The sequence below is a fragment of the Siniperca chuatsi genome, linkage group LG5 (assembly GCF_020085105.1).
Source record: "Siniperca chuatsi isolate FFG_IHB_CAS linkage group LG5, ASM2008510v1, whole genome shotgun sequence".
In the NCBI taxonomy this organism is placed as follows: Eukaryota; Metazoa; Chordata; class Actinopteri; order Centrarchiformes; family Sinipercidae; genus Siniperca; species Siniperca chuatsi.
In genome coordinates this window covers 15,190,221-15,213,012 of record NC_058046.1, presented here as the reverse complement: position 1 = coordinate 15,213,012, position 22,792 = coordinate 15,190,221, and the positions used below count along the sequence as shown (strand labels likewise).

General features: G+C 41.8%; 1 protein-coding gene across 2 annotated transcripts in view; it reads right to left on the bottom strand.

Annotated features, from left to right (window-relative positions):
• adgrv1 (adhesion G protein-coupled receptor V1) overlaps positions 1 to 22,792 on the bottom strand; it is a 114,823-nt gene that overhangs the window by 68,225 nt on the left and 23,806 nt on the right. For both annotated transcript variants that reach the window (XM_044198045.1, XM_044198044.1), the window contains exons 13-52: positions 22,008 to 22,134; positions 21,692 to 21,877; positions 21,352 to 21,532; positions 20,785 to 20,948; positions 20,571 to 20,694; positions 20,177 to 20,437; positions 18,753 to 18,879; positions 18,304 to 18,527; positions 17,372 to 18,106; positions 15,679 to 16,052; positions 14,788 to 14,967; positions 14,164 to 14,344; positions 13,693 to 13,886; positions 13,473 to 13,602; positions 13,047 to 13,127; positions 12,045 to 12,184; positions 11,530 to 11,895; positions 11,106 to 11,349; positions 10,770 to 10,985; positions 10,448 to 10,663; positions 10,105 to 10,349; positions 9,804 to 9,985; positions 9,211 to 9,703; positions 8,754 to 9,063; positions 8,270 to 8,479; positions 7,574 to 7,704; positions 7,228 to 7,327; positions 6,915 to 7,094; positions 6,618 to 6,781; positions 6,201 to 6,288; positions 5,107 to 5,185; positions 4,872 to 5,010; positions 4,437 to 4,578; positions 1,966 to 2,231; positions 1,555 to 1,730; positions 1,245 to 1,372; positions 917 to 1,098; positions 670 to 816; positions 472 to 552; positions 116 to 368 (exon numbers count right to left, since the gene is read on the bottom strand). In XM_044198045.1, the coding sequence (XP_044053980.1) occupies positions 116 to 368; positions 472 to 552; positions 670 to 816; positions 917 to 1,098; positions 1,245 to 1,372; positions 1,555 to 1,730; positions 1,966 to 2,231; positions 4,437 to 4,578; positions 4,872 to 5,010; positions 5,107 to 5,185; positions 6,201 to 6,288; positions 6,618 to 6,781; positions 6,915 to 7,094; positions 7,228 to 7,327; positions 7,574 to 7,704; positions 8,270 to 8,479; positions 8,754 to 9,063; positions 9,211 to 9,703; positions 9,804 to 9,985; positions 10,105 to 10,349; positions 10,448 to 10,663; positions 10,770 to 10,985; positions 11,106 to 11,349; positions 11,530 to 11,895; positions 12,045 to 12,184; positions 13,047 to 13,127; positions 13,473 to 13,602; positions 13,693 to 13,886; positions 14,164 to 14,344; positions 14,788 to 14,967; positions 15,679 to 16,052; positions 17,372 to 18,106; positions 18,304 to 18,527; positions 18,753 to 18,879; positions 20,177 to 20,437; positions 20,571 to 20,694; positions 20,785 to 20,948; positions 21,352 to 21,532; positions 21,692 to 21,877; positions 22,008 to 22,134 (8,147 nt within the window). The remainder of the gene's footprint in view (positions 1 to 115; positions 369 to 471; positions 553 to 669; positions 817 to 916; positions 1,099 to 1,244; positions 1,373 to 1,554; positions 1,731 to 1,965; positions 2,232 to 4,436; positions 4,579 to 4,871; positions 5,011 to 5,106; positions 5,186 to 6,200; positions 6,289 to 6,617; positions 6,782 to 6,914; positions 7,095 to 7,227; positions 7,328 to 7,573; positions 7,705 to 8,269; positions 8,480 to 8,753; positions 9,064 to 9,210; positions 9,704 to 9,803; positions 9,986 to 10,104; positions 10,350 to 10,447; positions 10,664 to 10,769; positions 10,986 to 11,105; positions 11,350 to 11,529; positions 11,896 to 12,044; positions 12,185 to 13,046; positions 13,128 to 13,472; positions 13,603 to 13,692; positions 13,887 to 14,163; positions 14,345 to 14,787; positions 14,968 to 15,678; positions 16,053 to 17,371; positions 18,107 to 18,303; positions 18,528 to 18,752; positions 18,880 to 20,176; positions 20,438 to 20,570; positions 20,695 to 20,784; positions 20,949 to 21,351; positions 21,533 to 21,691; positions 21,878 to 22,007; positions 22,135 to 22,792) is intronic.

Here is a 22,792-nt window from a genome sequence, read left to right as displayed (position 1 = left end):
CACTTATGTTCAAATACAAAGTCATTGACACTAGTTATTTAAATGTGCAAGATAAACATCACAGCATTCATTTATGTGATTTCATGTTATGTGAAGTCAAAGCAAGACAGGTCACCTTCATTAACAACCAACAGGAGAGTGTCCTCTGCTCTTGTGTTGATTGTTGCCACCTGAATAGCTCTGCCAGTGAGCTGGAGAGGCTGTGGATTCTGAAATCTTCCATTGGTCCATTGAAGCAGGAGGCAGCTGTCTATGCACACCAACAGGTAGGGAACAGCTGCACGAGTGAATGGAGTTACACTGCGGATGTCCTGTTTGAAGTCAAGAGTCTGGAGGAGGGTGAAGGAGCCTCCAGTCCAAACAAAAATCTGTAGCATGAAACAAACAAAATCACAAAACATGAAAGTGCTCCTATTTTTAATGATCTTGACATAACTGAAGTTAAGATTTGTCTAATGGTGGAATGGTCACCTGGCTTGATGCTATTAGATAATCTCTGCCTTCGGTGGAGAAGTGTTTCACGTCCAGAGCTTCAACACCCAAGGTTTGTTCCTAAAGAAATCAGATTGCATCAAATCATATGAAGTTAATACGAGACAATGCCACAGGGTTACAGTAATGTACAAAAACGTGATAGTGATGTTGTACCATGATTGGGTTTCTACTTACCAATGTGACATTGAGGTCCTTCTGCAATTTGAAGATGCTGAGGTTGGCAGCAGGGGAGAAGGGAGGGCCACTATGTGTGATGCCTATGTAAGTTGAACCATTCACTGCAAACCCAACACAAGAGCTTGGGTCCTGAATCCTAACAGACTGTAATGAACAAAAGAGAGAGAATTGTTGGGGCTCATTCCTAATCCAGTTCAAGCATATGTGTTTACAGTGGGGGCATCATGTGCTGTTGTTAGCCTACCTCTACTGGCACAAAAACACCCTGCCACCGATACAGAGTGGCCAAGGTGTGGGAGGATCCAACAACGGGCCTCCTATCTAGCCTCATAGCCAGGAAGGAAGGCCCTTCGGGAAGGGAGCACCAAGCTGAGGTGGGGTTGTCCTCAAAGCTCTGGTACACACCCATCACTGGGAGGTGACCCTCTAGAAGAAAAAAGGACAAAAATGAAACATAATTGCGTTTCTTATTGGAAGGAAAGGAGAGTTTTAAGGAACAACAGATGAAAAGAGGAGAATTTATGAGTGTTCAGGTTGGGGTGACTTTGAATTGAAACATTTATTGGTCTCACCAGAGGCAAAAGCTGTGTCAGAATGCGTCTCCCATTCCACACTGACAACTGACTCCAGACCATTACTGCGAGACACAGTGAGGAAGACTGTTCTGCCACCTTCACCAGCAACCACTTCTGTGTTAGTTCTGTACAGAAAACACACAATAAATAAGACTAAATACAGTACATGTTTTTACACGAGTATGGTTGTGTGTACCCTTGTGTATTTGTATACATTTTCACAGCTACACATACATATGACATTATATACTGCAAGTGTTTATGATATTCAAAGTTTCAGATCCTTCTGGTGCAACTGTATTGAGACCTGTTGATAGTAGGTCTGATGCGGAACAAGCCAGAAGGAGCCAAGTTCTCCAGGACGGTGATGAGAATTTGGAGTTGGTCACCCAGCCGTGCACCTCCTGTTGGGTTGGACAGGGTCACTGTGAAGGTTTCATTCACTTCAGGCTCAGCATCCAGTACTGCCCAGATCTCCAGCATCTGAAACAACACAGATGAGAACAAAGAGCTGCTGATAAATCAAAAAAATTATATGCTGTTTTAAATATAAAACACTTGTGAAATGAATATTTGAAACAACTAAATACTGACTACTAAAATGTACTATAGTCTACCATTTTAAAGCTCTTAGAGCAAAAGACAAGAAAAATTTGTACATGTTTTCTCATGTATGTGTTTGAACGCTGTTAGCCAGTACAAATCAACTTTCACTCACCTTAAATCTAACTCCATCCTCCAGTACCACAAACCCTTGTGCTGGCATCAAATCGCCCTCTGCTAGACTGCCGTTGGAATCAGTGATGGTAAACTGAACAGTTACGGTGCCAAATGTGCCTTCCTCAGGGTTCCGTACCACGTACAGGGTGGCCACACTCTCACTCAGCCCAGACACAGATGTGGGCTCCTTCAATAAGAAATGCTTGCTGGTGTTAAAGGAAATGACACCATGTCCATCGTCACTGGCCAGGATATTCACAGTTGCTATAAGAAACCAGAAATATGTAGTTTAGGAAAATAATATCATAGTTACGTACAATATGGGTAGATGAGAATAAATCAGCTATCAGTTCTTATAAACATAACAGTAATTTCATAATACTAATAGTGTTGTGTTATGAATATGAGCACAACACTAAACTTCTTGTGGTCTCTACCACCATATTAAACTGTTTTCAGTGTAACATGAATGCAGTCAAGTAGACAACAAGGTGTCCTTATGTAACCTGATGTGACAGATAATAACAGTGGAAGAGTCCACTGAGTCTGTAGTTTTTGTATACCAGGTCACCTTATTGTGTACTATTACCTATACACTGCACCACTTACCATAGAAAATAAGTTTAAATTTGTTTGTGGTCAGTTTAACTCATGGTTAGGAACAGCATGAGGAAGATGTACTGTTGCAGGAAGATGGTTACCTACCTTGCCCATTTATATAGAGCAGGGATGTAACTGTTCACTGGAACAATGTTTGAGTTGTCCTGTTATAGGATTTTAAAAATCCTACAAATCCTATAAAACTTGCCAGCCAATCAGAAACAAGTATTTTCTATGGCCATGGTATAAGACCTCTTTTATCTCACATGTTGTTCATTTATTTAACTCCTAACCCTCTTAATCCAAATAATAATAATAATAATAAAACTTTATTTATAGAGCACTTATCAAAACAAAGTACAAAGTGCTTCACAACAAGAGAAATAAAATACCACAGTGAATGACGAAATATAAAGAAATAAAATACATAAAATACACAAAAGCAATAAAATAAACAGTAAAATAAACAACCAGTTCAGGTAAAATCAGGATATGCTTTCAGATAATAATGTGTTTTGAGACGAGACTTAAACAAAGACACTGACTCAGACAACCTAACTTCTTCGGGCAAGTTGTTCCAGAGCCTCGGGGCCTTGATAGCAAAAGCTCTGTCCCCCTTAGTTTTCATCCTGGACTCAGGAACAGACAGGAGACCCCTGCCCGAAGATCTCAAACTACGTGAAGGTTCATAAGGGATTACAAGGTCTAAAATATAATCTGGGGCCAGGCCATGAAGAGCCTTAAAAGTAATCAACAAGATCTTAAAATCAATCCTAAAACCAACAGGGAGCCATTGTAAAGAGGCTAAAACAGGTGTTGGTCGTACTTCTTGGTCCTGGTTAACAGCCTAGCAGCTGAGTTTTGTACAGTCTGCAGTTGTGTCAAAGTTTTTTGATTAAGACAAGTGAACAGGCTGTTACAATAATCAAGGCGTGAGGAGATAAAAGCATGTACAACAGTTTCTGCATCACTAAGATTTAAAGATCGTATTTTTGTAATATTTATGAGGTGATAAAAACACGATTTGGACAAGCTTAGTGATGTGTTGCTCAAAACATAAATTGCTATCAAACAAGCAAGATTTCTTGCAACAGGCTTGATATGTTGTGACAGGTTGCCAGTAGATGGCAGTATTTGTTTAGTGATGTGTTGGGGCCCAATTACAAGGATTTCAGTTTTATTTGAGTTGAGCTGAAGAAAATTTCAACATCCAATTTTTAATGTCAGACAGGCAGTCCTGCAGAAAACTCAGCGTACTAAGGTCAGTGGGCTTGACAGGGAGGTACAACTGCGTGTCATCCGCATAGCAATGAAAAGAAATACCATGTCTGCAGATGACATCACCCAAGGGAAGCATGTATAAGGAGAACAGTATTGGTCCCAGAATTGAACCTTGAGGCACGCCGTACTTGATATGGGAAAAGGATGACATGAAGTTATTAATGCTCACACAGAATTTCCTATTGGACAGATACGATGAGAACCAGTCTAGTGCAGTACCAGATATGCCCACCCAGTGTCTCAGTCTATCTAAAAGAATGCCATGATCAATTGTATCAAAGGCAGCACTTAAGTCCAACAGCACAAGAATTGAACAAATGCCTGCGTCTGCATTCATTAAAAGGTCAATGGTGACTTTGAGAAGGGCTGTCTCAGTGCTGTGGTGTTGACGAAAGCCAGATTGGAACTTTTCAAAGGTATTATTCTTTTCCACAGCAGCAAGAAGCTGCTTAGATACAAGTTTTTCGATCTCTACTAAGTCTTTGTATTGTACATTTGAACTGAATATGCACTGGAAGCTTATGTTCCACTTTCTTTTGCTGTTTGACTCAAAAATTATATTGTATTCTATTCTGCCCTTCTATCTACCTGTGGTATTGGCGCCCAGCTCCAGCCCAGGGGAAGGCTCGGACAGGATGAGCTGGAATCTCTCAGCTCCCTCTGGAATGGTGTCATCGATGATCTGCACTTCTACAAACTTATGTCTTTCGCCATCAACAAAATGGAGCATCTGGGTGGACAGAGGGGTTTTCAGTTTAAACGTCATGCTACTATTTGTCTGTGAAGACTCTCAGTCATCCAGGTCATGGTATGTCCCAAGGGGCTAAGCCAAGGGCAGCTGGACTTGCTTTAGATTCTTGAAGACCTCTCATCCAAAAGGCTCCATCTTCTTCAGAACTGAGGAGTCCTTTTGGATGAGAGGTCTTCAAGTTCCAGTTGCCCTTGACTTAGCCCTTCTGGATATCCTATTCTGGATATTTGTGTGATTTTGTGTGTAATGTTTGAATACTGTGTATGGCTGACCGTTTCACTTGTATTGTAGTCCAGTCCCTGTTGAGCTTCCAGGTTCTGAGCACAGAAGAAGAGAGAGACATTTCCATATGTCCCCTTGTTCCTATAAGCCACGAGAGTCAGTGCCCCTATTGTTTCATTCACCTCAAACCTGAAAACCAGAACATAATTGGATAAGAAAAACATTCTAATTAAAGCATGGGCAAATCAACATAAGAAATGTGTTATTTGTGGGTGTATTACTTACATGGTGTTTGTCCATTCAATGACTCCTCTAATTCCATCATTAGCAGTGATGCTAACCTCTGCCACCAAACCCTGGGTGTCTGGGGAAAGTACAACATACAAAGAGGAAACATATGATGACCTTTAGACTGTCAATTGTTTATAATGACTGTAGTAAATTGTTTGGTTTTACCGTCAGCGCTGACGTCAAGGCTATAACTACAGTGGAAGCACCAACAGCAAGATGTGCAAGAGGAAACTACTACGGATCTAACTTCCGTCATGGCACATTTGAGCAAAGGATTACAGCTAAGAAGCGTCTCCTGTAAGTGGCTTGGGAGGTTGAGCAGCCAAGTCTTTTGGGTGGACTGATTTATGACCCCCTGAATAGTCTTCTCCCATTCACTCTATGGCCAAGACACTGGGAGGCCAGCTATGGGTTTAGTTTGGCTTTCTCTCTCCTCACCACACATTGCTACTCGGCTCCCACCAAATCCCCAGGCTTCCTCAGTCATGGAAAGCATCAATCTCACCATCCAAGCCACATAATGACTGCTGCCAAAAGAGCGGCCGTGTGTTTACTGTGTGTCTCCACGCAGAAGGCAGATAGTATTGTGGGAGCATCCAAGTGCTGCTCTGCCTGCAGTGTTCTGTCTACTCATCACTTTCTAAAGTTACTCATTCATAAATTAGACTGTGGTTTGGATTATGCAAAAGCAGTAGCAGTAACTACCAAGCTCTTTCATGGTGTATTTTGACAGTCAAATACAAGTTTACAGTTATGTAATTTAATGTACCATACAGGAATATTATACATCAAATTACATGACATTTTAGGCAAAGCTTGTGAACATATGTGTATTTTACCTGGCAATGTGCAATACACAACCTCTACTCATCGAATAGAGCAAATGGTGAGAAATCATAGAAAGAAAGGAAGGAAAGTGATAAAAATGCTAAATACATCAGAAAAAAGTAGAACAAACAAATAAACCAAGATGTTTACTGTACATGTAATTTGACACTGTAATGGAACAACTGTCTACAATGGCCAAAGGTGATAACAGAAATTCAGTAATGACTGTAGTACAGATCAGATGCTAAATTGCTCCATACCTAGTTGGGGAACAGTGGCAAGGGTTGTGATGAGTACTGCTGATGTTATGTTGACCAGGAAGAACTCCTGCAACTCTGGAATGTCGTCCTAATAAAACAAATGGAAATGAAAAGCTTTAAATTCCACATCCATCAAATCTGCGTCAAAAAAGTAGAGCTTGCATCAGAAAGAGAATAAGAGCATCAAATCAAATATTCATTTTGTCGTCTTGTTGAAACAAGTTGACATTACAACACAAATGATGCAGGTACATACACCTTGTTGCAATCAGGAAGAAGTAAAAAAATGAAATGATGAAGCACAGTAAAATCATTCCACAATGGTGTGTTAAAAAACAGTCTTGTCTGACCTATCATCTTAGGTATTAAGTTTGATGGACAGACAAATGAAAGAATGCAGGAATGCATGGTCTTTACCTCCAGTATGGTGACAGGGATGGCGACAGAAGTCTGTCCATCCTGAAGTATTACAGAACCAGTACCAGAGACAAAGTCTTGTCCCGGGTCAGCAAGAGCACCCTCTACCTGAGACAGGTCTTGTAGAGAACCTCTTATAACCTCATAGGTGATATTCACTGCTCCTGTACACAACAAGGTAAAGGATTACAATGTATGCATACTTTAAATTAAAGCACTTAACAAATGGAAAGAATCAATTAAAAGGGAACCCATTTACTTAGTACACATTTTTGTGTTCAAACCTGGCCCACTGACCTGAAGCTCCAAACTCTCTATTGACGTAGATATTTATAGTTCGGTCCTGTTCCTCTGTGGTCACCCTAAGGGATGACGGGGCAATGGCCAGAAGCCCATAGGGCTCATCGCTGGTGTCCACAGTAAGCACTGCCTCACTGCCCTGAACATCCAGAGCAGCATGGCCTGTCACCACAACACCTGTGTGGAAGTCAGGGGAATGTTAATCTGTGTAAGAATTCTGACCAGGGTTATTTTGAAGTATTTGTGGTTTCTTCACAAAGATTTTATGCACAGTTATCAACCATGAAGACACTAAGAGCAGATGCATTACCAAAAGTATGTATGTTGGACAAGGAAACTTTGTATTCATCTTCGTCCTCTGGTGTGGCATCATCCAGAAGCTGCAGGACTATGGTGTCATTTAGTTCCCCCTGCAGGAGACACACCCAAAATACACAGTTACTGCCGGAGACACAAAATTACAGCTGTACCATTTAAATGTAATCTTAGTTGATTTTATAAGCTCTGTGGTTGATACCTTCAACCACCCCTACAGAAGAATGACCATAACAACATGCTGATCTTCACCATGAAGTCTGTTTCACCATACTGTGCAATAAATGTGTTTAACTATGATCCCACAATAATCTGTTCAATGATCTCCATCTAGTATTTACCTCAGTGAAGAAAAGTGTCCCTGAAGTTTGGGTGAAGGTCCGGTGAACAAGGGGCCCTTGTACAGTCCAGTCCACAGTGACATTACCCAGACCAGGAGCCGTTCTCAACACTAATAAGGAAAGCTTCTCACCTGTAATACGAAATATGATGCAGTCAGCCCTAACACTTTATACAAAGACAAGAGTAATCTGAAGTATTGGGTCTTATTAAACCCTATATCTCGACCCTATAGATGCTGCAGCACATACAGTGAGCCCTTCCTCAGCTTTAAATCAGTCTGGAATCTATATTTGACCAGTGTGAATTTGCAGATGACACTATCTAAGTTCAAATATAGGTTTGTAAAGATGGATACATTTAATAGACATTTAATGTGAATTGCTTTTGTAGATGCCATAGAGGCAACTCAAGGTCTCTAATTGTAAGGAATCTACTCAGGGAGACAACTGCTCATGCATACATAATTTCAAGATAATGACAGACAGCCACAGGGCCCACCTGTTGCTGCATGCTGCCATTACTATGAGTGCATTCCCTTACGTTCGTACTCATACATAATTAGGAAACATCTCTAGTGACAGGGACAGTAGAAAGGGTTTGGAATGTAAAGTATGGGGGTGATAATGTTCTTAGACATACATACTATAGACTGAATATCCAAACACCCTTGCAAATCATCAAAAATAGCTACCCACCTTCTCTGGCGATGACAGAACGTGAGGCTGGCTGGAATCCTACTATCCCAGCCACATTATCGTTAGCCAGTATCACTATGGTTACAGTGTCAGAGCTGGGCAGGATTCGACTTCCTCCCTCCGTATTAACAAGACCAATCATGAGGCTCTCGTTGTCCTCTGGCTCAATATCATCTCTGATTACTATCTCTATTGTCTTCTTCAGACCACCTGTGGGCATAGAGGATAAAGCACATGCAACATTGGTTAAGTGCACATGCTAATGTTCTTTTTAGTCTCCTCACTATTAGATAAATGACAGCAACGGCTTTAAACTGCTTTAAAAGTCATGTTAAGAACCCCAAGACATACTGCACCAATGATGACTGTTTAATAGGACACTGTCCCATATAATTAATTCTGAGAAGATGTTGGCTTTTACATAATTCTTGATAGAGAATTCTAAAACTACATAGTAATGCTAATCTGTGAGTGATCCACATACCATCAAAGACCAGAGTCCCTCCAGTCCCAGTGAAGTCAGCATCTGGTGTGGCCTTTCCTCCAACAAACCTCCACTCTACAGTGACAGTGCCCAGATTCCCTCCTCTCCTCTCTATAACCAGGGGCACCACAACTGTAGGCTCTTCTCGAACCTCTAGATAGAGCCCCTCGTTAGTGGTGTTGGGACTGAGGCTGTATATCAAAAATACGCCAAATGCATCTCCATTCATCCCTATAGTGACCACAGCTTTGTCTGGCTGGCCAATCGAAGGTAGGTTCTTCTGTGCCACAGTCAGATTTATCAGCTGTACCTTCAAACAACACATGGTAAAACATTTTGTTATAGAGTTTGCTGTAAAACTCAGTTGACAGCTAAAAGAGACTGCATGTAAAACAAATAAAACAAATTAAACCATAAATAACACAGGGTAATATATATATATATGATTGGGTTTTACCTTCAAGATCTGTATAGAGAAGCTCTCATCCATTTCAGGGAACTTATCAGTCAGGATTGGGACTGTGAGGTTGGCGACCCCTGACCCATCATCCATGAAGGCACTCTGAGCTGTCACAGGGGTATAATCACTCCCTGCCATAGCCTGGGCACTGAACAGGACAGCAGCTGCAGTGACATTTTTTACATAAGTCATAACCTGAGATTTAGAGGTCAGCTGGTCAGCCCCTGAAGTCACCCAAGTGCAGGATGGTGAGGTCACCCCTGATGACAGAGAGAAGGCCTGGCAGGTATGCTCTCTCAGACAAGCAGCAGCACATGCAGCCAGGGGGGGACCAGTGATGTTAACGGTCCTAAAGGGGGCAGTGGATGGAACACCTGGTATTGGGAAGTTATAGTACATTAGCAGCTTCTGGTCATCAGCCTGAGCCAAGCCAACAATGTCAATCTCAGAGGTGCTGTACACGATCTCCAAGCGACCAAAGTGACCGCCTCTGGAATAAAGGCAACAGAGATGGAAAAGTGAGTAAGAGTACACAAAAACTTGATGAAATGAAACCATTATTCCAGAAGAAAATTAATAATTAAAAGTACCTCCTGTGGACAGTAATATTTGCTCTATAAACTCCCTCCAGTGGCTCCTGAACCCGGTAAACAGACTGTTGAAAGTAGACTGTCCCATATGGGTTGTCATTGGCAGGCACTATAATGTTAACAGATGTATCAGCTCCAAGGTTTCCTCCGTTACTGGCACCAGTAAGCTCCACCTTAATAATCTAAAAAAGACAGAAAGAATGTAATAAACATTGCAACTAAAATTATTTCAAATTTTCAAAGGAAGTATCATTTCACCTAATTCACAAAGGCATTTTCACTCAGCTTCTCAGCTTCTTACCTCAGTGATTTCAGGTACATCGTCAGCTAAAATCTCCACTCGGATCGTCTTTATAGTCTCTCCAGGAGCAAATCTCACCTCTCCCGATGTGGGTCTGATGTCCCCCACTGCTAGTTTGCCATTAACAGTGGCCTGCCATTGGACTACCACTGTGCCAATAGTACCAGCATTACGCACTATAGGCAACGTGACCTCAATGGAGTTAGATCCTGGTTCCTCTATGGTAACTGGAACAGCTTGGAAGACTAGGTGGAAATGAAAAGTTAAGAACTCACTTAACAATGAGAAATTGTCCAGAATGAGATGAAAAGATTGAAACATATCCTGGATAATGCCTACTAACCAAAGGCACCAAAAGGGTCATCAGAAGGCAGTATGGTGATGATGGCACGTGTGAGCTCCCCCAGGAGAGCGCCTCCGGTGGTCTGGTTGATCAGCTCAATGAGAAAGGTCTCCTCCAGCTCAGGGACCAGATCATTGATAACATAGACGGGTACAGATTTACTGGACTCCCCTTCTAGGAGGACCACATCAGTGGAAGCTACGCTGTAGTCTTCACCTATAGGATTACACACATGCACATTCGTATGGACATGGCCTGCCTACTCACACGCAAATCGGAGAGTAAAAAAGATTCAAATCCATACTCCATGCCCAACACTTACTGACTCTGGCGGTCAAAGGCACTGCTCTGAACTTGACAGATACGTCAGCAAAAATCCCCCCACCACGTGTAACATTTATTATGGGCCCAACGTAGTGCTCAGCTACACTAACAGCAGAAGCCGATAGCTGGAGGATTCCAAACGCATCGTCGCTGGCCTCCACAATCACCTGGGCTACAACATCAGTCCTGGGGCCTAGAGAAGGTGAACTGGAAACTGGAAGGAACAGTAAGAGGATATTTCATCAATTTAGTGTGGTATGGTTGAAGTATCATTATATCTTAAAGGATTTTTTCAGGTAAAATCTCCCACTCAGTAGGAGTGTCAGTATCTTACTGAGCCTCTCCTGCTCTCCTTTGATGAGTTGAACACTGATCAACTTCACAAACACTGACTCGTCTCTTTCTGGATCCTCATCATCCAGCACTCGGAGGGTGATGTTTGCTTCACTCTGATTGGCCAAGAACACAACAGAATCCCGGAGGGGAACAAAATCGCGCCCCTCTGTGGCTCGGCCCACGGCAGGGGTCCTGTAAGGCTCTGGATCTGCCTCATTTAGTGTCCCATATGTCACTCGCACCTAGACAATTAAAATGGGAAAATATCATATAATTTGGTACATCCACCACATGTGGGAATCCGACATTCTAGTTTATTTAATTATTAAAAGTCAAAGAAACATCAGAATCACAAGTGGCTTTAATTTCTATTCTTCCTACTACTACTATTAATTTTCAAAAACTTCAACAGTAAGACATACCTGACCCATCAGGCCTCTCTGTCGCAGGATGGTGAGGGAGACAGTTGAGTCAGCTTCAGGAAGTCGGACAGACCTTGTTACATTAGCGAACAGAAAAACACCATAAGGATCGTCGCTGGCGAGTACAGTCAGAGTAGCAGATGTCTGGACACCCAGACGACCATGGGAGACGTTAACCAAGGACACGGTGAAATTCTTGTCCAACTCAGGGATCTTATCCTGGGCCACATTGATGATGATGTTCTTTGACCTCTGACCTACACCAAAGGTGATGTTCCCAAACCTGCTGAGGAGCTCCCCCTCAGAGCTGGGATCAGCCTCCCAGTACACAGTTACATTGGAGAGGTCACCAAAGGATCGATCCACCTGGGAAAGAACAAAAAGAACATGTGAAAAGCGTAACTAAGTTTTTCTAAAAGCAGTATTAACATCTTGACTTGCCAATGCAAACAAGGAAATATCTCCTTGAGCTTCAGTGGGCATTTCCTAATTTTTAAACTGTGTATTACACTGACCTGCAAGACCACAGAGCTGCGTCCATCCTCAGGTTCTGTCCCATTGACAGACAGGGATTCAGGACTGAACTGAAACACTCCATGGGCATCATCAGAAGCAGCGATGGTCACTGTGATGCGGGATGCAACTCCCAAGCTGGCTACACATAAAATACCAGATATGACCCTGTGTTACTTTTAAGTGACACATTTTGTTTGCATTTATAAGTGTTTCAGTTTGAAGTAAATGAAAAGTACCCAATGGTCAGAGAAGAGGGAATGGAAATGTGATGATCATCTTTTAATCAATCAAGCCGGTGATTTTGATATAACCCAATAATAATACACACCTTCTTATCACTAACTAAAGTGATATTATGGTCAAGAAATAAGATTGAAATGGCAGCTTTACATTGTGTTGAGGTTATTTCAGAATAGTTGACATCAGCCTAAACTTAGTGTAAAACACTGGGGTCTCTGACACTTACCCCAACTGCCTGTGAAAGGCTATTTGCTTTTCCCACATCACTCTGCTTGGGTACTTCTCACAGGGGTCACAGTACAATGTTAATACTACACACAGTTAAACACACATCTTAAGACCGAGCTGAAAGATACTAACCGATGAAGTGTAAGGGAGTTTTGTTTGTGTACTATGTCTGAGCAAATTCATATCTGAATCAGATCAACAGTATAATTAAACCAAGACCCATTTCAGTAATATAGGTTTCAGAGGAGAGTTTCCCAACTTTTATGGTCCAAATCTGGTTCTATTCTATCCAACCAGCCAACAATATTATTCTGAAAGAAAGACATAATATGTGTCATTGTGAGGACATAAAATAGTCACATTTAAATATCAGATCAAAATATTGCCTGTCAGCAGCAGCAACATGTCACTTGATCCCTAATAGAACTTTACTTTGAGATAAGCAACCTTAGGGAGTGAGAAATCTTGTGGGTGTGGGGGTGAGGGAATGGAAACAAGAAGCAGTTTGGGGAGTAAAGGAGGGGGATACTTACCATGGTGGTGATAAGATGGAAGGAGGAAGTCAGAGTCACTCTCCCCACTACCACTTCCTTCACTACGCAGAAACTGATCCACTGATGGATCACACACGAGCATCAAACAAGTGTCACACCAGGTTAGAATCACACCAGAAGAGTAGAGTTCAAAGGGCAAATGGGAAGGAGAGTAGGTAGTCATGTAGGTAGGTGGATATGGGGAAGCACACAGGAGCACAGCACACAAAACACACAAAAACAGTAGGGCAATATACAGGGTCAGTTCACCTCTAAGATAGGTAAAGACAGGTTTCTAATAAAAAACTGAATTTAAAAAACTGTGGAAAGTAGTTGTAAGGCTCAAAATATATCAAAATGTGACTCAAACTAATGAAAACAGTATCTTGAGTTTTACCATCATGTTTTTAGGCTCAAATTTCTCACCTCCTCCATCAGCATTGTAGAGCTCCACTCTAAAAATCTTGTCCAGCTCAGGGACAGGATTGTCTGTGATGGTCACAGTGATTAACTTTAACCTCTCTCCTGGAAGAAAGTCCAGCATGCCCTCTGAGTCCTGTCAGTGGAATACATCTGGTTATTAGTTTATCGATGCATCATCGGTGTGTATGCATCAGTAAGATTAAAGACTTCAGTGGAAACTAACCTTGTAGTCTTCAGGGCTGGACGCTGTGAAGGGGGTTGTCCTGTATCCTACCATGACCCTTCCCAAAAGGCCTTGGGCCCTGGCCACCAGCAGACGGACTTGTCCATCTTCCTCGTTAACGGTTATGTAAGCAGGTTCTAACGCTGGAGAGATCAATCCCTCCCCTGGAGTGCTGGGCTGAAACTGCAGCAGGCCTGGATCAGGGAAGGATGTGTGTGTGTTTGTGTGTTATAGTGATGGTTAGAAGAAAGGAAATAGGGGAGAATGTAATAGGAAGGAGAGGAAAGGTGTAATGGAAGTAGGGTGGGAGGGAGTGGGGGAGGTATAATGCACATAAGATGGCGGAGAGAGAAAATTGTACTTTTACTTGTATTTAGCAAACCCAATAAGCCACTTGTCACAACATAATCTTATAAAATTAGCAACATTGAAAGTACAACAGTACTGTTTTTTGAGCATGAGAGTAACTACCATAGGGGTGGTCACTAGCTGTGACAGTGACCGTGTTAACAGAGTTATTTGTATCGATGCTTGCACCGCTGGTGGGGGTGGAGCCTGGCTTCCCATCACCGGACTCTGCTGACACCAGTGTGATCTGAAAGGACTCTGCCAGCTCTGGTAGATTATCATCCAACACCAACAGGTTCAGTACCTAACAGAAAGATGTTAATATAAATATAAAAAAGTTAAAAAGTTAATAATATTACTTTTGCTATTTTTTTGGTAAAATATGGTCATAGTGTCTATGCTGTGTGCCAGAAGCATAAAGTATAAGCTTAATTATCAGCTGACACCTGTTGATTCATCAGTAAATTCACAAACAACCAACCACTAGGTGGGGCTGGTTGTCTAAAAACATTGCATTTGGGTTATTGTAAAATACTGCTGTTAAACTGCACATATAGTATTTATTTGAAATCAATATGCTAATGTGTAAATACAGTGCACACTAGGTACATCACACTTGTTTTTATCCACTGAGTGACTGCGCTCTGTGTGACCCTGGATTAACTCAGAGGAGTTTTCCCCAGCTCATATAAGATCACATTAATACAGGTCCAACTGTTGAGTCACTCTCACATACAGTATACACACCTCAGAGCGTTGTCCAGGCATGAAAAGCACAGCTCCAGTGGCGTTCACAAAATCCTGATGGGCTGGCGTCTCACTGTCCAAGCTATCCAGTTGGTTAACACTATAGTTGACATAAACATGGTCCAGAGATCCCCGCATTCGCTCAATCACACAAGAGATAGTGGAGCCCTCCTCAGTGGTCTATGAGGACAAACAAGGGAATAAAAATGTTCATTTTGAACCACTGGAGGAAATGATAAATACTGAATGCATCCAACTGTAGTCATTTAGTTTGTAATGGTTAAATGAGCTAGCCTTACTAATTCCAGCACAGTAATAATTTGATTTAGAGCGGAAGCACCTGATAGCCCACATGCCTCTACCTCTGTTTATCCCCAAAGGATCTAGGATATAAAGAAGATCTTCTAGTTCTGATGGAATGCCATCACCAGGCCTGCCACCTGTTGGAAACGAGGAACAAGATCTCCCATTTCCAGTGCTGGAACTCATGATCCACTTCTACAGGAATGCCCTGACTGGCAGACCTGCTGCAGCCTCACCAGCTGTCACTCTACCTGAGAGGGGCCAACATGAGAGCCCATGCATCCAATCCAACTAAAAATGGAGAGCATGCTCTCCCTGCAGCCAGGCATGAAGACTGATGAAATATGCAGCAGGACAGGGACTGACAAACCAGTAGGTTTACATTACATGTGTTTCTATGTATGCTTTCTCTGTAGACACAACTGAGTGATGACATTTAATAATGTGCTACCATAATAGTGATCATGTAGACTTATTCAGAAGATTATTAATTTCTTAATTAATTACAATGTTTCTGAGGTGCTTATACAGGCTCATAGCAGCAAAAATGGTCCACTAAATGCTACTGACTAAATACTGTGCACTTACATCAGGTATGCAGGCACCGGTGAATCCAAAAAGCCCGTTGGCATTGTCACTCTTCATGACTCGCAAAATAGCAGTGGGTCTGGGGAAAGGGAGGCGGGCTCCACCATGAACTGCTACCAACTGTAAATAAAACACCTCCTCCCCCTCCTCCTCATTATCATCCCTGACCTCCACCACAAATGACTTCTGCCTCTCCTCCTGTCGGTACCGTAGGTAACCTGAGATGTTACGCAGGTCTGTTTTAGCAGGCTGGGTATGAAGCTCATGGATGTGGCTGCGGTTAAGCTTAGTCCTGTATAAGCGAACATCCTGGAGAAGGCCCGTGTACCGCTGTGCGCCCTCAGGATCCGACCCAATAAATACTGGTGCAGGTGCTGGAGCATAAATACACAGAAAAAAACAGTAATAATATTTTATACAGAAAATGGCCAAAAATAGGTTAAGTTTAAGCTGTATAAGTAGGAAATAGTTGGATACACAAGTAAAACAAATCACTATCATTGCCTCAAGCACAATGTACAGGACATGATATGACAGATATGATGTTGAAAAAAAGGAAACATTGACATTTACACCCACAGATATCATGCGTTCTAATTCATTAACTGTGCATGTACACACTGTAATTTGAATTTGCTGTATTCTGTTCCCTACATGTTAAATAAGATAATTGTGTGTTGAGCATATTTCAGTGTACCTTATATTGTTTGTACATTATATCATTATATATATATATCATTATAGCAACTGTAAATTGTACCTATAAATTGCACACATTTATAAATAAATACATTTCACACTGATTACTGAGACCTTTCTTGACCCAGAAGGTGATCTGTACCATTATAATAACATATTATATATTATTGTTTATTATTAACATTGTTAATGGTGGAACTAATTTGGTTGCTTTATTGGAGTGTACTGGAACCACAAACAGAATCTTGATTAAGGCCACCATATGCCTAGGTCCAGCTCTTTCTCATTACTCATTTATATACTTAAACCTGTCGTGCTTATTGCTTCCTCCACTTGTACAAAATGGGACGAATGCAGGAAATCTGCCACAGTGAGCAAGTACAAAGCCCTGACACAAAGCAGTTCCTCTGTGGGTTGAGTTACCAGTAGCAGACAATAACACATAACATGATTGATGATTATGTATACATCTACCGTGATTGAAGTTAGCCAAAGAGCCATCAGAATATTTCCCCTCTGGGAGCTTTTGGTCCAATACAGGCAGACTATTGTCTCCAGTAATTAGAGAGAATAGGAAGAAAAGAAGATGCTGGCTGATTCCCTTTAGCAGTAACAATATGCAGCAGTGCTGAGGCTAAATGGTCACTCAAGCATTGCAGAGTCCCAGTAGTCCTGAACAATAAGGAATTTACTGAGAGGTGACTGAGAGGTGTGTGTGTGTGTGTGTGTGTGTGTGTGTGTGTGTTTGCGTGTGTGTGCGTGTGTGTGCGCGTGTGTGTATGACTGTGCATTAGTGTGTGCATGCATTGTGTATGTAAGAAGTTAAGACCTGTTGTCATTCCATATGTGAACATTGAGAGATAAGCTTGAAACCCAAACTAAAGGTGCATTGGCAAACAAAAAAAAGCTGAACATAACAAACAGGGATATGATGGATACTATACAACCTGACCTTTGTCACTATGCTATGTAAATCTCTGACAAAATAACTCACCATCTGTGATGCCCTCTCCTTTAATGCTCTTCAGTCCTCCAGGAATAGGGTTCCCATCCAGGAAGAACTCAATAATCCCATCATCAACAGTAATGATGACATGTAACCAGGTATTGCTCTCTACAGATTTCTCAGCAGTAGCCCAGGCCACCTGGAGATTGTTTGATCCTATCACTGTATAGTACAGCATCACCGTCACATGAGACTCATTGGTGTGGACTTTCACTCCATAATACAAGGTTCCATTCCTGGTTCCTTTGCAGACTATGAAGCCGTCAGTGTCTGGTCTGGGCACTAGCCAAGCAGAGAAGGTGAAGTTGCCAACAGCAGCAGGCCCATCTTTAGGGGAGATGGTCCCATATGCTCCTGGAAGCCCAGAGAAAAACCATGTGTCTGTGGCTGAGTGGTGTCGCCTGGCATGAGGCCTGAGCTCAACCTCGTCTGGGAAGGAGGCTAGAAGGAGCAGGTCATCCATCAGAGGAAGGCCCTCTGGGAAGCGGCCAGAAACAATCTCCCAGGCAACCCGCACATCACCAAAAGTACCCTGCTGTCGGAGGATGGTGAAGGAAGTGACATCAGCCATATCATCCTCTGAGAGAACATCCTCAGCTACTTCTTGGTCCAGGTTGCTGTCATTGATGGCAAAGACACCAAATGGGTCATCATTGAAAGGGATGAGAACCGAGGCATTCAGAGAAGTCTTGGCTAATCGTCCACCCTCTCCTGGGTAACCACCTTAAGGAAATTATGGAAGAGCAGAAGGGTTTTCAAGACAAAATCATATATTCAAATCAAATTAAATTTCATGGTAAGCTTAAACTCAATGACGGTAATTATGTTTTACTGTTATTGCTGCCACTTTTCTTTGGTGATCAATTTGCATTTTTACATTATCTCTCAAATTTGACAAGTCACTTTTATCTTGAACTCACCTGAGATATTAACCAGCCTGAGGACAAAGAACTCATTGAACTCTGGAAGCTTATCTGAGATAGCCTCCAGGACAATAGGCTTGGTCTCAACTCCTGTTGTGAAGGTGATGGAGCCAGATGTGTTGGTAAACTCCTGGTTTTCCTCCAGAGGAGTCACTGAGTCATTGGCAAACAGCTGCCAGAAGACTGTAACGTTACCAAAATGGCCCCTTGCACGCAGGACACTGGGACAGAAGAGCAAATAGTAATAATTTCAGCATAAATCACAGGTGAAAACGTATCTCCAGATACAGTATCTGTCAATTTCAGAGTTTTGTCAATGCATAGAGGTTGAAAAAAACTTTTAATTTGAAAGTATAAATGAGCATGAAAAGCACCAATACAAAACTCTTTAATAACTTTTAAATAAAGATGCACAAAAGAAACATGAATTGAAACCTGTTTCTTACTAAAAATGATTGGTCTTGCCCTCTTCAACAGGTTTCTCTGTGGCTTCCAGGGAGAAAATCCCATTGGCATCATCATTGGCCTCGATCACCACAGTAGCTGTGTCTGCTCCATACACAACAGCATCACCTGCATAAACATGCAGATTATCAGGTTAGATCAGGACCTCCATGTTGATGTTATGGCAGTGTTTTTGCAGTCTGTATCCTCAAGTTGCCAAATCAGATAGATACATGGATAGATAGAGAGACGCAAAAGAGACTGACATGGATTGCACTGGCCATATTATTATTGTCATGCAAAATTTCATGCAATAGGGGGGGCTGTCTCTTTAACATAGCACACCATAACTATGGCAACCAAGCCCAAAAGGAAAGGGCTTCTTATTCATGAAAAACGAGAGTCCCAAAATAAAGGCGTCTCTCAGCAAAGGAGTTAAAGTGAACAAAGCCAAGGACAGAGCCTCAATAAACCACAACCATTATATTTTAAAGTTTTTATAAAAATAAGGAAGGAATAAAACTACAGGGGAATATTTTGCTGAATTAGTATTCCCAAAACTGCAATAACCTCTCACAAGTACATACTTGAAGTTGCCAGACTACGAGTACACTGTAACAAGCATGCAAATCTGGTCATTATTAAATAGGCAAAGTGTCACGGTCCCAGTATGAGTTTGATTGACTTCTAACATGAGGGTTATTGACTTTTAACACAACCACTATAAAGGACAATCCCCTGGCATAAACCAGAGGCTAACCCTTACTCAACTCTACTCCATGTCGGTCAGTAAACAGAGAGAGACCAGTGGAGTGGCCGGTCTTTGTGTCTTAGAAAATCTGGAGTCTGGTAATTAAGGTCCTGTTGGGGCCCACTGGTCTTTCATTCCCATCCGTGACACACAATACTGGGATTAGGAGAGCTTTCAGTGTTACCACAGACAATGCTAAATAACCCAGCTACTCTTCTCTGTACATATACAACTGGCTTTAAGACAAGAGAGGATAAACAGGGGAGAAGGGGGTGATGTTATTTTGAGAATCAGAATCAGAATCAGAAATACTTTATTGATCCCTGAGGGGAAAGTCTTTTGTTACAGCAGCTCGCCTTTACATCAGTGCACACAGGAGTAGAAGTACTAGCAAAAAATATAATACACTATAAGGTGGAGGAAGAGGTGTGATCACTTGGTTCTTCTGCTATAAACCACATTGAAAAATGAGAAAAGCAACTGACTTTCAGATGTTTTAATCCTGAGAGGGAAGGCAGATTATATTGTTTTCATTATATCAAAGGACCAACATATATGAAGATATGACACATCCACTATAATACCTAACATAAGCACTTATTCACAGAAGATATCCGTATAATATAAAGTGCACCCCTGTGCTAACCACCTGTTTAAAAGGAAGCCCATACTCACCAGTAGCATTGTAGAGAACAATGTAAAAGTGTTCATCTGTCTCTGGTATGTTGTCATCTTCCACAGCCACAGAGATGTTCTTCATCCATTCACCTACGTCATACACTAGCAGCGTGTCATTACTCGGCATAGTGAGATCACCTGGAGATGCCTCGCCGTACTTCACACAGTACATCACCGTGGCAACAAAGTCTGCCCGCCCTGCCCTCAGAACAGTGAAGTTGGCCACTCCCCCTTCTCGAAGACGCACGACCACAGGTTCTGAGGAGAGCAAGATGTGGGAGGAGAGAAAAGGGAGGAGAGAGGAGTGAATGACTGTAGCAATAAATATATTAGTATATTATTAGTCTTTCAGAGCATCCTTCATGAACTTTATTCAGAACAGTATCCTTACCAGAAAAGTAAATGGGGTCATCGTTCTTATTTATCTGTAAATTGGCATTCAGTGTGTTTCCCAGTCTTGCACCACCTGTAGCATTTAGCACTATGATGGTGAAATTCTCCATGTCCTCTGGGATCTTAAATAAAAAATGAATAAAAATTCAAACAAGGAAATGTAACTTGTAATTTGGATTGTATGCATTTTTGAGTTTAGTTTATTGTTTTACCTCATCAGGTACAGAGAAGAGAGTGAGGTTTTTGAGGTACTCCCCTTCCTTGAAGGTGATGTTTCCCTGGAGGGGGCTGATGTCTCTGGACAGGGCTGGCTCCAAGACCCAGGACACTGACACTTCTCCGAAGTGGCCTCTGTTCCTCACTACAGGATACACAGCTGAAGGAGAATCAGAATAAACAGAGATATCTATTTAGATATTGGAACCTTCCTTAAAGTCATTAATGCTTGTGTATGCACTTTTCTCTTGACTCATTTTGGCATAGAACACAATAATATTGTATATAAAACTTCCTGCTCTACAAGTTGACCAAAGTACTAGTTTATCTGCATTAACACAGTCGTATGCATTACACGAACATGATACAGGCAACTCTGTTCATGTTTTAACTAGCTAGCACATCAAAATCATAAAAAAAACCTTTATCACAGTCCAGCTCATCCCACATGCAGACAAATGTTCTGTAATTCACTCCAATTAGGTCCATTTTAAGTGTCAATGAGATAGCACTTGACATGGAAAAGTATCATTATTATCTAAAGGACTGCTACTTCAAAGTACCCTGGTGCATCTCGTTCCCTTTGCTCTCATTGATGGCCACTGTCAGTCCTGATTGGATGAACTCAATAACGCCAAAGGGGTCATCATTCTTCCGCACTGTGATGTTGACTTCCTTGTGGTTGCCTAGGCGACTGGGTGGAGTGCTGTGGCTACTAAGTACCACAGAGAAAATCTCGTCCAACTGTATATACACACACACACAGACACACATAGTTTTCATGTAGCAAATACATGTTTAAAACATGTACCACTATCAGACTGGGAGGACTTTATTTTGTAGTGAATGAAATGGTTATTATATAAACTTGAAAGGTTAACACTGAATTGACCATGTTCTCACCTCAGGCACCCCATCAGGCCTTGCCACCAGTGCCACCACCACCTCTCTCTCCCCCGGTTTAAACTCCAGGATGCCTGTGGCGCCGTAGAATTCAGTGTTGCCTGAAGGCATGACAGCATATCGCACCAGCTGTTTCAGCAGCTGTCCCTGGGCTCTGACCACATGCAGCTCTACAGCTTCACCCTCCTAGGTAAGTTTAAAGTTTACAGATGTCATGTGTTAATGTAACAATCACTTCACTGCTGGTTAGATATTTTAATTATACAAAAATTTTTGATAAAATCTTATAGTTCTAAGTTGCTGTTTCAAGGCTTACATTGATGAGCCATGGACCTCTGGATAACAGGGAGAACTCAAAGACTCCCCCAGGGTCATCATTCTCCATGATGACAATCTCTCTGCTGGTGTAGCCCGCTTTCAGGATCTGATTCTCAACATTACTCCTGGGACACAGACACAAAAAAACAGACATAAACAGTATTAGATCATAGTAGCAAGTGACCACTACTGAAACGTACCAATGTCATTACGCCCTTCCTAATGAGACATTGTGGCACTGCTCTTGGTTTAAGTATACAAGGCACATGAACATCACCTACATTGTGCAGTAGATGAAAACTCTGAAGTTGTGTTTTTTGAGCTTCTGAAACATCAAGTTATATCATATGAGAAAACAGCTCAACTTTAATCTAAACTTTGTAATGCAATCCTTGTATTGTGTGATGCAAATTCATTATTGGCTCCATATGCTGAGATCCAGCTGTTTAGACCACTTTTAATAACAATGTCAATCAATGGCGTGCCTGCATCTTTATTGCTCCACAGGGGTGTACGTATGTGTGTGTATGCTGAGAAAATTGGAGCCAAGTAAGCATCACAAACGGGTAAATTAAAGACAAAGACATGACAGAATGAAGCACTCCAAACAAACATTCCCAGCCAAGGCTCTGCATGCATACAAACACTGACATCTTTAAAAGGGTACACAATCAAGCCTGGTTAAATTAGAGCGAAACACATAAAGAAGATTCTCTATTTACACCCAACAACCACTCTCCTTTGGGCTCCCTTTTTTCACACCATCGCTGAAACCCCAACCCC